The sequence below is a fragment of the Talpa occidentalis genome, unplaced genomic scaffold (assembly GCF_014898055.3).
Source record: "Talpa occidentalis isolate TD23 unplaced genomic scaffold, MPIMG_talOcc4v2.1 talOcc4.4, whole genome shotgun sequence".
NCBI classification, from domain to species: domain Eukaryota; kingdom Metazoa; phylum Chordata; class Mammalia; order Eulipotyphla; family Talpidae; genus Talpa; species Talpa occidentalis.
Genome location: NW_023604295.1, coordinates 106,644,834 through 106,659,849, shown reverse-complemented (window position 1 = coordinate 106,659,849; position 15,016 = coordinate 106,644,834). Strand labels below are relative to the sequence as shown.

The 15,016-nt window shown below is 40.8% G+C and overlaps 1 protein-coding gene across 2 annotated transcripts in view; it reads right to left on the bottom strand.

Moving 5' to 3' along the window:
- The window catches only part of PRAG1 (PEAK1 related, kinase-activating pseudokinase 1), a 52,097-nt gene that overhangs the window by 13,449 nt on the left and 23,632 nt on the right, over positions 1-15,016 (bottom strand). For both annotated transcript variants that reach the window (XM_037525990.2, XM_037525992.2), the window contains exon 4: positions 7,470-7,627. In XM_037525990.2, the coding sequence (XP_037381887.1) occupies positions 7,470-7,627 (158 nt within the window). The remainder of the gene's footprint in view (positions 1-7,469; positions 7,628-15,016) is intronic.

Below are 15,016 nucleotides of genomic sequence, written 5' to 3'. Positions count from 1 at the left end.
CACTGGTAAACTTTCCAATCTGTATGGATAGCAGGAATCTTAAAAATAAAATCTGGGGGCCTCCCAGGTGGCACAGGAGTCAAGCACAGCACTATGAAGCTATCCACAACCTCTGCAGCACTAATTCTATCCCTGGTCGGCAAGGGAGCTATCCACATGGCTCAGCAGACCTCTCCTGTCTCCTGTCTCACCCGCTGCTCTCCTCAGCAGTGTATTTCAGTCAGTCTACCTGTTCTGTTCCCCACTCTGGTGAATCTTCTCACTGTCCGCACCTCTGGCCTATACCCCAGTTCTCGTATGCATAGAGAAATAAATCTTAAAAAAAAAATCTGGAATACTTTGTATTCCCCAGACTCCCAAAGAGAGTCAAGGGGTTCTGCTTTAGATTCCAATGTCAAGTCCAGCATGAAGAATAACTCGTGTGCTCACGCAGTTGCAAAGGATTTTCTCCTTTATCCTGTGTCTGTTCTCTTGCTTTCCTGTGGGAACTGTGTTAGTCAGTGGCTTTGATCAGACCTACATCCCATAAAGGCTGGGGTAAATCTGGCAAGGAGCACTAGGTATTAAGAGGAAGCTGGCTTCAAGGTGCAGTGTGTGGGCTTTAATTGTGAGATTCCATCTGCCCCACAATCACTGAATCACACTCTCACGAATCAGAGAATGAGAGAATGTTCCTGACCACAAACTCCCCCCCCCCCGCCCACCCCAAGTCATAAAGGGCTCATTCACTGATGAGGACTCACTTGAAATGTGGACTTCACCTTCTTAACTGGGCATTATAGATGCATAGTATGACTTTTGTATTTGGGGGGGAAATCTGCCTAGTTTTAGCACAGGCCACCATCTTTGACTGCAGATGCACTTCTGAACTCTGGGTCCTTTTTAAGCTGTTCTTTGCATATGGGACCATAAATGGTGAGAAGATCATCATTTCCTCCTGTAGCCCCCAGGGCATCTCAGGGCCACATGACATGTTTATATTCATGAGGCCACTCAAAAGGGATGCCAACATGTGGTCCTCCTGATGAAACCAATTCTCCACAGGACAAGCAGTAGCTTCTAGTCTTCACGGGCAGCAGGGGGCATCCCTAAAGACCCACTGGAACTCTTACTTGGGGGAGCCACTTCCTCAGACACATGGCTGTAGCAAGACAGCGGTAGAGTCTTACTATTTGCAGCAGCTGCCACATCCCGCATTTAGAAAAGCCAGAAAGAGGAAACAATTATACCTTGACACGAAAATAGTTTCAAAATCCACAGGCAGGCAAACAACTAGTTCAGAAAAAAATGTGCCTAAAAATTCTGACAACTTTGGCCAGCAGTCCATATTTTCACGACCTGATGCAATGGCTCACGAGGTGAATTCAAATATATTCTGGTTCAATGCTGGTCACCCTGTCTCCAAATTCTAGCTTACAGTTAACGGCATAAAAGGGGTGAAAGTGGAAAATACTTTCCTGGGAACTTTGTCTCTATCATAGTTACCTCTTTGGTAGGTTTTTAAATGATTCTGCATATTCACTGGGCCAGAGAGCTCTTAATCCCAGCCCTTCCTTTTGATTTCCAATTCTGCACAGAAAGCCAGTAGCTGACTACAGAGATCACCTCTGCATCCTTCTTGCAGGTGCTTCAAAGAGGAGAAAGAGTTTCTAGTGTGAAACGACACACTATGTTGCACAAGGTAGGCTCTCAGAAAGATGGAAGGGAAGGTATACTAGTTGGTATCCATTAGTCATTCTATATATAACTACTTGGTGTCATATTTAGAAAGTAGAAAAATCAGAATTTTAGCGATCAGGGAAAACAGCTTAACCTTCATGCAGAAATGCAGGCCAAAAGTTCAAACGTAGTACAGTGAGGTTTTCCTTATTATAGATCCCTCTTCTTTTACTGGGTTTTAATAGGTACCTTCATTGTTCTCTATGGCCAAAATGAGAGCTGAGCTTATGGAGGAAGTGGTCAGTCCAGTCTGGAGTCTGATGAATGAGTGTCCTTTTGCTTCCTGGATGCCCTGCTCTCCCTTCTGACAGCAGCTGGGCTCCAGTAAATATGGAAGCAAAGGGCAGAGTCCCAGTTGAGAGTCTGCAAACTCCAACTTCAACTTTGGTGTTTGCCTATTCTCCAACTTTGGGTAAGTCAAAGCAAACCTGAAGTCTCTGTTTTTTGGACTATTCTATGGATCATTTTTTAAAATGAGTACAGCAGGTTATATAGCTGGACATCGCTGAATAAATTTATCCACTCGCTCAGTTAGTGTTTCATGAGCATTATTAAATGCAAGGCAAGGGAAGCAAAGCTGGAGATGGTTTGTGGCATTCCTGCCCTTCCTGTCAAAGGTGAGAAAACTAAAACCACCTGTGCAGGCACTCTGTCAATATCATATGAGAAGTGGCAATCTTACTGGCTTCTGCCAGCTCCCTCTCCCTCTTCTCCAGAAGTGGTGAAGGCTGGGGGTGGAGGGGATATTCTAGCCTCACCTGTAACTTTTTCCTCCAAAGGAAAATTGTGCAACCTCTTGTTTGGTTTCTAGTCAGAAGAGGCTCAACTCTGAATGTTAAAAAAAAAAAAAAAAGAACAAAGCATTCCTTCAAAAGGAACATTTATTTTTCAAGAAGGTAAATGTGTTCTGAAAATGGAAGCATGTTATTAGCATTTTACAACTGGATGGAAAATGTGGCATTTGAGCAGAGTCTCTCTGGACCGCTTCATCATCCCGGGAAACAATCATCAAGATGTGAGTGTAATTTACATGCAAATTAAAAAAGGAAAAAAAAAACCAGCAGCAGCACTGTTTTGGTTTGGAATATAGGGTCATGGAAAATATCCCAAGCCCACAGCCCATGTGTGGTTCTGGAATCCTGATCTTTCCATCTTCTCTTATAACACAATCATGAAGGGTTTTCTTAATTTACTAAATTAATAGCAAAACTAAAATTCAGTTCAAAGTACTTCCACATGTTGTTGATGAAAGTATGAGTTGTCATTTTTAGAGGATAATTTGGTAACATCTATTAAAAATGTGTAACATTTTGACCTATGAACTTCACTTCTTCTAAGAATTTATCTTACAGACATGTTTACCAAAGATTTTAATGTATGTCTCCTAATGAAAATAACTTCACCATACAGAGACAAGAGGCGGGCTTAACCAATCCATACTATGAAAAAAAAAGACAGCATTCAAAAAAATTGAGGTCTCCCAGAGGTTCTGATTTGAAAGACTTTAAGATATATTAGGTATAAAATTGCATTTTATGATATTTAAAATACGGGGAAATATTTCTGGGATGACTTGGAGAAAATTTAGAAGTGGCAGTGTAAACTGGGATGTGGTGTCCAAAGACCGGGTTTTTATCACAAGCAGATAGCAACTTTATTGAAGTAATATTTTAAAAATTCAGTTTAAAGGGAATAGTTTAAAAGGAAGCATCACTTTAGTGATATTGTAAGGGCTGAGGCCATAGACAATCCTAAAAATAACTCTTTCCTTTGAGATCGCCTCCTCATGCTTCAATAATGTGCTCCCCAACCAGAGCCCATACAGTCTGTCTCTCCCACACCAAGCTGGTTGGAGGGTGGAAAGGAGCATAATGGGTCCAAATGTCATTTAGAATGAACCCATCAATTCAGGATCCAGTGCTCTAACAAGCCTGTGTAATAGGTCAGGCTGTCACTCTTCTGACCGATGCCTCATCTTTGTGGACTTACTGCCTCTGTCTCTCCCCCTGGCAAATCTTTTCTCCCCTCCAGGCCAGTTTACTGGCTGGATTTCTCCCCAAGGCAATTATTGTGTGTGATACATTAGTTACTTTACTCCTTGATCTTCCTCATTGTTTGTCTCAACCCAGTAGACAATGGATTTGCTCCATGAAGAAGGGACTGATGTATCTTCAACATCTAGAATTGTATCCAGCACATAGTTTGCACTCCACAAATATCTATCAAATTAACAACTGAATTCATGTATGTGTTATAAAAATCAGCTTGGCATTATTATTGAGAAAATCAAGGTGATTGTGAAGATATTTAACTTTCTGTATCTCTGGTTTGCTAGCTATAAAAATAAGAATACCAGGGCCTCCCCAGTGGCGCAGCGGTTGAGCGCTGGTTTTCGAAGCTGCCCGCAGCTTCTGCAGCGCCGGTTTGATCCCCGGCCGCAGGGCGAGGATCCCACATGGTGTGCAAACCTCTCCTGTCTCGCCTGCTGCTCCCCTCAGCAGTATACTTCGTCAGTCTGCCTGTTCTGCTTCCCGCTCTGCCTCTGGTGAATCCTCTCACCCTCCTGCGCTTCTGACTGTACCAAGTGCTTGTATAAATAAAATAAAAAAATAAATAAATCTTATAAAAAAATAAGAATACCAGCATCACCCGGGTACATATATTCATGTGCGATTATATCTATATTCACAGTATAGTTAGATCTCTGGTCTGCAGCATATTTCAGTTCAAATAAGCATCTCTAATTTTCTGTAATATGGGAACCTGGCATCCACGGAATTTTAATGCTACTCTAAATTAAAAAGGAAAATGATCTTAATGCTACATTAGGTTGCATATTAAAAGTAACCATTTAAAGCACCAGAGTCTGCATGACCATTTTTGAGGATCATTTAGCCGATCATGTCCCTTCCCATCCATCCATCCATCCATCCATCCATCCATCCATCCATCCATCCATCCATCCATCCACTACAGATACCCATTCCTTTGGCAGCATCCATGGATCTGTCCTGACACAGCAGTCTGTCCCTTCCAAACTAAGCATAAACCAAACAACTGCTTAGACAGATTCTTCCTTCCACTCAGCTGACACTGTTCAATTGAATGGCCCACATGGGCAAATGGGATGACAGATGTACTTAGAGGAGCATGAAAGTGATATAAACATAATGAGGAGAAACGAATACTGATACAAATACGGTATTTGGTAAACATAACCTTTAGACAAACTCCTTTTTAAGACACAACAGAGTTACAGATTTCAAGTATGTTTTTCTTATAAAGGTTAAACCTATTTGTCATAAAATCTAAATAACAAAATTAACCATTAACTCTGAAGAGCTTCCAAAAAGCTTATATAACCTATTGTGATATGCACTTAATGACTGCCCTTACACCACTCAGGCCGGCCTGCACTGTGGATGCAGAGGGTCAGCAAAATGCACCCTTTTCCTCAGTGAGCGCTGACAAAATAAATGTATAGTTAATGGTGTCTTGAGTGCATACATAATGTTAGGAAGGTGGACAACTATGGCTTCAAAGAACTTCACCTTCAACTAATTCTACCTTCCTCTTCTGATCCACTTTCTCAGTTTCAGTACTAGATGCCAAATAGTAACAAGAGGTGTGATATCAGGGTAACTATGTCAGTTCTGAAGTAAAAGTGAGTAAGGGCTTAAGGAAATGAAAGGTAATTACTCAGATCTAAAGCAAAGCTACTTTGGCTAATGATGAGAAGCTGAAGGAAGGGTTCTTTATACTTCAGGGTTCTGGATATTCTCCAGATTAGTGCTTAAGCGATACTAAATAGTAATACTAAAAGAGAGAGAGCGAGCTGGTTAGCCTTTGGTTTATTGCCAGTTTCAAAGCCTATTTCTGAGTGCAGAGCCAAACACAGGAGCAGCAGGTAGAAGTCGTTCTCCCTAAAGAGTTAGAGCCTGATAACAAGGCAAATGCTCCTTGTTGATTGATCCAAGAATTCAGATTCTGAAGTGAATTTCCATGGGATAACTGGCTGATGAAAATGGAATAACCATCGATAAGTAATCATTACATATGAATTGGAGAATGTCTGAGTTAGCTGTCTCCATTAATACCATAACCCCCCAGTGTCTCCCTATTTCCCACCTCCACAGATTTTGAGAATCTCTCTAGTCTAGCCTCCTGCTTCCAAACTAATCTTGCATCCCTTTCTCCCTCATCTACTGCCACTGAAGTAGGTCAGACAGGGCCTCGCTTTTTCCCAGTGTGCACTGGTAAACTTGTGCCTCTACACCCTCTTTATTGTTTCCTTAACCTACAAAGACCCCCTCTCCCTTCCCTTTAGACACAAGTTCAAATTCCATCTTCTCCAAAAGCTCCCCATCAGCTCTCATTGCTTTCTCTATCTTTTGAAAGCCTTTATAAGCCTGCATGTTCTGGGCCTGCTTTCCTAGTTTATTTCATCCGTCCCAATCTCTTAATCTTATTTTCCTAGCTAGATCTAAGGAGCCCTCAGAACAATCATCATGACTCCAAGTTCTGAGCAGCAAAACATGGAGGCAATGAAGGCCTGTTTCCATTGACACCAGTGGGCCAGTGGCTTATAGAGTTCTGCCCCCTCAGAACTGGCCCCAATCCAGGCTGACTAGCACAGGGCCTAGTGATTTGCATGCCTAGCACAGACATTTATGAAGTAATCTGCCTTGTGGCATTTTGTACAATGGATGAGAAAAGGAAAAAGATAGAAACTCAGGAAAATCTTCAAAAAAAGAAAACTCCTCTTTGCCACAACCCACCCACATCAAGGCTAAGAGACAGAGATTTCCTGTTTTTAAGTCATAGATATCACAATTTCCCATTAGACTTGACCACAGATTGCCTTATGACATCTGCTTTTGTCTTAGCGGTAGTCATCTTTTAGACAGAAAATTGTTGATGACCGTGAATTTTCAGTGGAACCCTCTACTCCAAAATTGCCTACTATGGAGAAATACTTCTGCAGGAGTGAGAAAGAAAGTCAAGCTAGCACATGTCGAAAGCCACATGTTTAAGCAAGTCTAAGAAAAGCAGGAGAGGACACATGCACAACGAACGTTGAAAGAGTAAGAGATTTTAATACTATTCATCATAATAACAGATAAACGAGAGTTCCTTTTAAGGCATACACCTCATTGGGACATACTCAGACATCATGTCTTAGAACTTAATCCAGAAAGTGGAAAAGATGGTAGCTGATGAGCCTCCATGCTTTCACCAATAAACATTTATGTAAACACCTGCTGTCCAAGTGCTTTTATGCATGTGTGCCTAGGAGCAAGGTGTGTGTGTGCATAGGAGAGAGAGGGCAGACAGACCAGGGTGTGTGTGTATGTGTGTGTATGTGTGTAAATGTGTGAAAACTTGTGGTTTGGCATGTACTCACCCCCTGAGAACTAAACCTGAGGACAGACATGGAACGCAGACATATACACAGATGTGTCATTACCCAAGGCATCAAGAGTCTTTCCATGTGCATTCAACTTCCGCCTCCTCCCACCTTGTTGCCATTGGATGCATGTGTAACAGGAGGGGGCAAGAAGGGATGAGGCACCTTGTCATGCATTCAATAGGGAATTAACTTCAATTGCTCCTACACATGTCTACTTCCTGTGTAAAGCATAGCCATGACGGGAGAGCCAGCTCAGCCCTTCCAACTCCTGGCAATTAACCCAGGTCGGCCTTGCAGGCCTGAGAGAACCCATGCTGCCCCCATTAGTCAAGTCTATTACCTCCATCGCTGCAGGTCCTGGAGTCTGAGGCCAGGCTGTCTGTGGAGCCTGTGGTGAAGCTGACGTGAATGCCCCTGAAGGAAGGGCTGAGGCTCTCTGTGGAGCCCTGGCTCACTTTTTCCAGATCAGAGCTGCTCTTGTTCATCTTTAAAAGGTTCCTAGAAAATGTAGGGACAAACAAAAGTAATTAATTTGGCTTCTATTCAAAAACCAGATCTATGGATCAAGAACTCACTTTGCTTCTGAAGCCTGACCAACGCCAGCAGGTTCTGAAAAAAACAGGAAGCAAGAACAGGGTTCTTCTGAGACCTTAGGCACAGGAATGGTAGGAGATTTCTTGAGTGTGGCTAGGAGAAGAGAATCTGTTAAATTATATTTACACAAGTGCCAAAATCATGATTTGGGAGGAACGCCTTCCTATTCTGACCCCATCTGCCAAGAACATTTATGCCATTTATTATATCTCGTGTAAGAATTCTACAAAGAACACTTGAGCATTCTCATACAAGCAGATGTATAGAGAAACATATAGAGATGGGTTGGCTTTTGCAAAATCACAGACAAATGAATTGCAAATAGGACTAATGTGGCATTTTTTTCTTTATTATGTTTTTGGGGATGTATTCATTTGACACAGCTTAAAGGGTTTAAGTTGTTCCTTGGAATTAAGGAAAATGTTATTTCAATTTTAACTCGACTTCTAGTGCTGTGTTTAGATAGAATGATGTTAACATAACCCTTATTCTAGAGCAAGGGAATCTTTCCTTAGTCTTTCTATGAAGTCTTTTGCATCCCCAACGTATTAGGAGCAGGAATACCAAGTTCAAGAAAAAAGAATTTGTCCTGTAGAAAAGAGTTGCATTATTAGGTGGAGTGTTTAGCTTATTGATTTTTCTTTCCCTCATGCCAAGGACCACATGAATATTCACTCTGACCTGACATTTTCACCACTAAGCGAGAAAGACCACAATCAATCCAGCTCCCTCCCTGCTGGTGGTAACCCAGATTTGTCTGAACTGATATTTCCTGATGACACTCCTGTTCCCACTAGAGCAGATCTATATCTCAATACCTGCTGTAGGAAATATACAATGCACTATTGATCTGGCATCACAGCTGCTTTATTTAATGCACATGACCTTACAGTTAAGAGTGTATTGATTGTTCTTTGTGTACAACATTGCCAGACCCTGTATTGGTTCTCTCAGTCTCTGGAATCCCTTATTTATTAACAAAAAAAAGTTTAGAGTATGTTCATTTGCTACCTTTAAGCATGTCTCTCTTTCCCACCCCCTCTCCCACCCCTTAGATCAACATTAAAAAACTTTTTAAAGTAGTCAAATGCAAATGTGACAGTGATGGCAATGTTACAACAAATAGTAGTTGTTTTATTTCAATGTCACTGTAGGGATCTTGGAAACCTTAAATCTTTAGGAAGGGTTATAGCAGTCGATTATTGTTATTTTACCCTCTGGCAAAATAAAATCATAGGAGGCTTCATAAATGTTTTTATCCTTATCGGATCCATCAATAATGGCTTTCTCAGATGAAGTCAGGAGATGAAGATGTAAATAAAGGAAAACTCCTCTCTCTAGGTGAAAAGTCATCTACATCTATGACAATCCAACTACTCTGACCCCTCCAAAGTCATCTCTAGCCTCTGGGTCTTCAGCCTCTGGAAATAGCCAGGGAGAAATTCCAGCACTACAAGTGCTGAACTGGCACAGCTTGCTCCTCACTCCACAAACGGGAAAAACATTTCATGAAATTTAAGTAGATAAAGCTAAAAAATCTATAAATGTGTATATGAGTACACACACACACACAATTATTTAGAGAAATTAGAAAAAATAAAACACAACAAAGCACTGAAAGAAAGAAGAGGCAGAGAAGGAACACAGCAGCGGAGCGGACAAGGACTGCCTCAACACCAGGTGCAAGCCTGCTGCAGGTTTTGGCAGGTGCTCTTTATCCTCAGGTTATGAAAGTTTGTTTCTATTTGAAGATTTCTAAGTGTTTTCTATTTTTTTAAAAAGATTTATTTATTTATGCATACAAGAACTGGGGTACAGGCCAGAGGTGTGAGGGGTTATGATGATTCCCCAGAGACAGAGTGGGGAGCAGAACAGGCAGGCTGACCGAAATACACTGCTGAGGGGAGCAGCAGGTGAGACAGAGGAGGTCTGCTGTGCCATGTGGGTAGCTCCCTGGCTGGGGATCCAACTCATGCTGCAGTTGCTGCAGATAGCTTCATAGTTGTGTCTCAACCCCTTGCTTCACTAGGGAGGCTCTTAAGTGTTTTCTATTTTTTAATTACTTCTAGTTATTGGCTTTGATCTAATGCTTTTTCTACATCTATTAAAAAATCATTTTCCTGCTTCATTCTGTTAATGGGATGAGTTACAATAATAACTTTTCTTAAATCACCCACATGCTTGCAAACTTTGCAACAACTTATTTTCATACACATTACTGGATTCAGGTTTACTAAGATTTAACTTGGGATTTTTACATTTACATTCAAATGTAAGGTCATCAATTTTTTTTTCTTCTACTGTCCTTGTCCAGTTTTGGTACAAAGGTTAAATTAGAATCATAAAATGAAATGGGTAACTTTTTCACCTTTTCCACTATCTTATGCTATTTGCGTAAGATGGGATTATTTGTTCCCTCAAATGTTGCTAAAACTTGCCTGCAAATTCATCTAGACTTGGCTGTAGGATAAGTGAGATCAATAAATATTTGCTTCTGATAAATCTGGGATGAATGTTTTGAGGATCAAGAATGAAGAAACAGATTTCCTTATGCAGGAACTTGCTGTATAACAAATCAAGTGCTGTGTCAGTGACACTACGAGGGGCAAGGAAGTTCACAGTAGCCACACACCAGCTACTTACAAAAGGATAAAAAGATAGCAGAGCTGCAGTATCTTACCCGATGTACAAACATGAATTTTCGATGGGGGGAAAAAAACCCAATCTTCTAGAAGAAAATATTGGAGAAAATCTTTATGATCTTGGAGTAGAGGAAATTCTCTTAAATGAGATTAAAAAAAGTAGAACCATAAAGAAAAAGATATTGATAAATTTTAGTACTTTACATTTTTAAACTTCTGACAGATGAAAAATTTTACAAAGAGAGTGCAACCCCCCCCCCAAAAGTTGGATTGCGAAACCCAAATATTTAACAATTCACATAACAGATAAATTATTGGTATCCAGAATATGACTATAAAAATAATGCAACAAATGACCCTATTTTTAAAAAGGGCAATGGATAATGTAAAGCAATTCATAAAAGAAAAAACATGGAAGGTCAATCACCGCATGAAAAGATGATCAGTCTACTAGCAATAAGAGTAAAAATAAGTGAGATTCCATTTATATCCAAGCAGATCATTCTGGCAATATCAGGTATTGTTACGGTTGTGGGAAAATGGAAATTTTTTGGTATTGTCTGTGGGCCTGTGGATTGATGGACACTCACACATACACACACACAATGGCTAACAATTTGATGAAACTTGTAAAGTTGAATATGCTCATTCCTATACCACACTTACTCCATTTTTAGGTATCGATCCTTGAGCAATGTTATTCAAATCACTAATAGTGAGTGAATTCCTAAGTCAATTTAGGAGTGAAAAGCAGTTTTTTAACCAGTAGGCCATTTTAACAAAACAGACCAGATAATATGAAAAAAAAAAAATTTTTGTGAAAATTCATTTTGTTAAACTTTGGTTTCAGGGGGAGGGTGTGTGTGTGTGGGGGGGGGTGCGCACACCTGTCAGTTCACACGCTAATTGGGTCGTGATAGCAAATATATTTCTTACTGTGAGTCCTCATTTTTAAAAGTTTAAAAATTATTGCTCTACAATAGGGGAAAATAAACTTTCCTTAAAAGGCCAGATCAGGAATCTACAATAGCCTTGTCCAGAGGAAATATTCAAGTCATATATATAACTCTAAAATTTCTGGTAGTCATGGGCCTCCCCGGTGGTACAGTGGGTTGAGTGCTGCGCTGTGACACTGTATGCAGCCTCTGCAGCATGGGTTCGATTCCCGGCCGGCCAGGGAGAAACCCACATGGCGCAGCAGATCTCCCTTGCCTTGCCAGCTGCTCCCCTCAGCAGTGTCTTTGGTCCATCTGCCTGTTCTGCTCCCCGCTCTCTCTGGTGAATTTTCTCACCTTCTCACATCTCTGACCTGTACCCCAGTTCTTGTGTAAATAAATCAATCTTAAAAAAAAATTCTGGTAGTCATAAGTGACATTTATCTTAATGATATTTAATATTTAAAATATATTAAAACATTATCACCTCAACATGTAGTGAATATAAAAGTTATTATTGATATATTTTATATTCTTTTTTACTCTAAGGTTTTAAAAGCTAGTGTGTATTTGCTTTTATATCACATTGTCATTTAGACTAGCCACATTTTAAGTAGTGGTTACTCTACTTGCATAGTGCAGATCTAGAGAAACTGTCATGGGTAAGATTGTTCACAGAGTTATTATTAATGGCAAAGGCAAACTTTTAAATAATCCAATATTCATAACAAAGGAACGGATACATTGTGGTATAGTCTTATAATGGCGTACAATATAGCATTCAAAAATAAATGAACTTGATTTTAATGTACTAATATGAAAATAATTCTTAAAATGTTAAATAGTAAAAGTAGCTCACAAAAGGCTTCAGTGGTACTTTTTACATACATTTTTAAAATGCATAATTACATAACATATAATTCCATATTACATATATGTAGTAAAATGGAAATGATACTCATCAACTTCAAGATAGGTACACTCTGGGTAGCAATGGGAAATTGAAAAGGAATTTCCATATATTTAATTTTTAAAAATCTAAAATGATGGCAAAAACTTAATGTTTGAAAAATTGTAAGGATGGATATAAATTAAATTATCCTTTGAATTTCACTGTGTGCTTGAAATATCTGACAAATTGAAAACGCACATTACTAGTAGGAAAGTAAATCGCTAGGGCTGAATGAATGCAGGGCTGGCCACTCCCACGGATCTGCTGCTGAGAAAGGTGAGGCCCATGGTGGGGGACCAGCAAGATTTCTATTGGGCCCCAGCAGGACTGGCGGATAAGGAAGGCTGTTTCCATCACAGAATAACCTTATGGATAGAAAAAATTGTTTCTCAGATACAACAACTCTTTCGAGCTTTTGGGAGTTAATTCTTCATTTCATCACTGTGAGGGAGATGTCACAGCTTTAATAACTGATCAAGTAAATACAGACAAAATGCAACTACTGCTGTGATGGCTAATTTTCCACTGAATGTGAGATTGTGTGTGTGTGTAGGGAAGTGGGGAGTCTTGGGAACTAGGTGTCAAAACCACAAGTGGAATTTTCTTTTTTTTTACATATTTATTTATTTATGCATACAAGAACTGGGGTATAGGCCAGAGGTGCGAGGAGTGAGAGAATTCACCAGAGACAGAGTGGGGAGCAGAACAGGCAGATTGACTGAAATAAATACACTGCTGAGGGGAGTAGAGGAGAGTCAGGAGAGGTCTGCTGCGCCATGTGGATTGCTCCCTGGCCAGGGATCGAACCCATGTAGTGGCTGCAGATAGCTTAAAGGTTGTGTCTTAACCCCTTGCGTCACCAGGGAGGCCCCACAAGTGGAATTTTCGTGGCTTCTAGGACTAGCACTGCTGTTTCTTAAAAAAGCCCAAGCAGCTCATGTTCCCACCAGGTATCTAAAACCCAATGGGCATTTGCAATGCTCAAGTGTAAATGGAGAAGGCAAAGAGTTCATCCTCTTAATAGCAAAATCTTGGGAGTGATGACTGTTCTATGAGCTGCATAAAAGTCTTTCACCTTTAAAACCTATGAAATTTGCACCCTTAAAGAGAATTCACACTTTAACTAGAGAAAGAGACTTAAAGAGGCAAGGGGAAGCTTGCCACCAAGCAGAGACTTGCAATCAAGTTGTTTTTGTCTTTCGTCTGTGTACAGTTTTTAAGAATCCCCGGAAAAGGTTTAATATTTCCAAAGATAACTTTTTCAAGCTTTAATGGATCAGATCTGTCAGACTTAAAGTCAAATGACATTCTAAGTGCACTCCACAACACACAGTAAGACTGAATTTATTTTTAATAGAGTCACTTTTTTCTTATTAATCATTTGATTTTTCTTTCATAAAACTGGTGCAAACCATCTATAAGATGAAATTTGATATCATGTAAACTTAAGGAAGTGGTTTCCATGGGCCAAAGCCATACACCCGTCTTTCCTCTCTGGTGGTGAATAACATTCTTATCAGCTGCAGGGGAGCAAGGCCCACACAGATGTCTCTGCTCAGGCGGTGTGATAAATGACTCGCTCTTGCTCAGATTTCCTTTCCTGCCTTCCCCTTTGATTAGACACAGTCACAGGAGAACAGGGTGAAATGTGCGGCTGTGGTCAGTGACTTGTGTCCTTAGAGACTCTGAGTCTTGCAGCAGTGTTTTTAGAACAGCTTTTCCCCCCATTGTCCTCAGAGAAAGAAGCCTTGCCAGAGTTTTCTCCATACTGTGTTGGTAGAAAGCTGGAAAAAAAATAATACAGCCGGAAGAACCATCTGCCAGACTTCCTCATTTGTAGGAACAAGCCTCCTCTAAAAATACCCCCTGAGCTTCAGAATGACCGAAAGCTTAGAGGACGCCGGACCCTTTGTGTGGCAGAGACTATCTCCAGCTTCACATAGCCGGGATCCTCACACCATGATGGCGCAGCTTACAGTGACTGAGGCCACTTTTCATTCCCACTTCTGTTTAGTTCACATGCATTTGTTTGAGAGATTTTGCCTCTGGAGTAGATAAAAACTCCAATAACGCGCGTGTGTCATTTCAGCCTAGATCTCTACACCCCACCCCCACACCCCAAGCCTGAGGGTTGGTTGAATGCACTAGTGATGACTAGGAGACCTCGGAGGTAACATGAACACCTTAGAAAAGTCTACATACATTTCTTAAATTGCTAAGAAGTGAAAACAGACTGTTTTAGATGCAAATAAATGAAGTCATGAGAAGGAGACCTCTTACCATCCTAGACTCCGGACCCGGGCGCCGTCCTCATCAGCATGGCCCCCCAGACCCCTGGAGCAGGGGGGCAGTGACTGCAGTCCTGGGAGCAGCCCTGAGCATGAAGGGCCAGCTTGAGAGGCAGCGAGAGTGCCTGGTCAGCCTGCTGTGAATTCACCAGCTCACAGCTCTGTTTCCCCTCAGTTCCTCTCTGACTTTTCTATAAAATGCACTTCCTGCAAAAGCACAGGAAAATAGGAACGGCTCTGCCTCTGTGACCCGCGGCTTTCAACCTCCAATTGTCTCATTGGGCTCCATCATTAGAAACAATTCAAATACACTTGAAAGTACATTACATTTCACCCTATTATTTGCTACTCTTTAGGCACATCTTAAAGTCAAATGAATCAAGCTGAAACACTGGGTCTGCTTGGTAAATAAGAGCACCTCATTTGTAAGGTAACTCATACCTTTATTACCTGCAGTGCATCTCTAGTCCTATCTA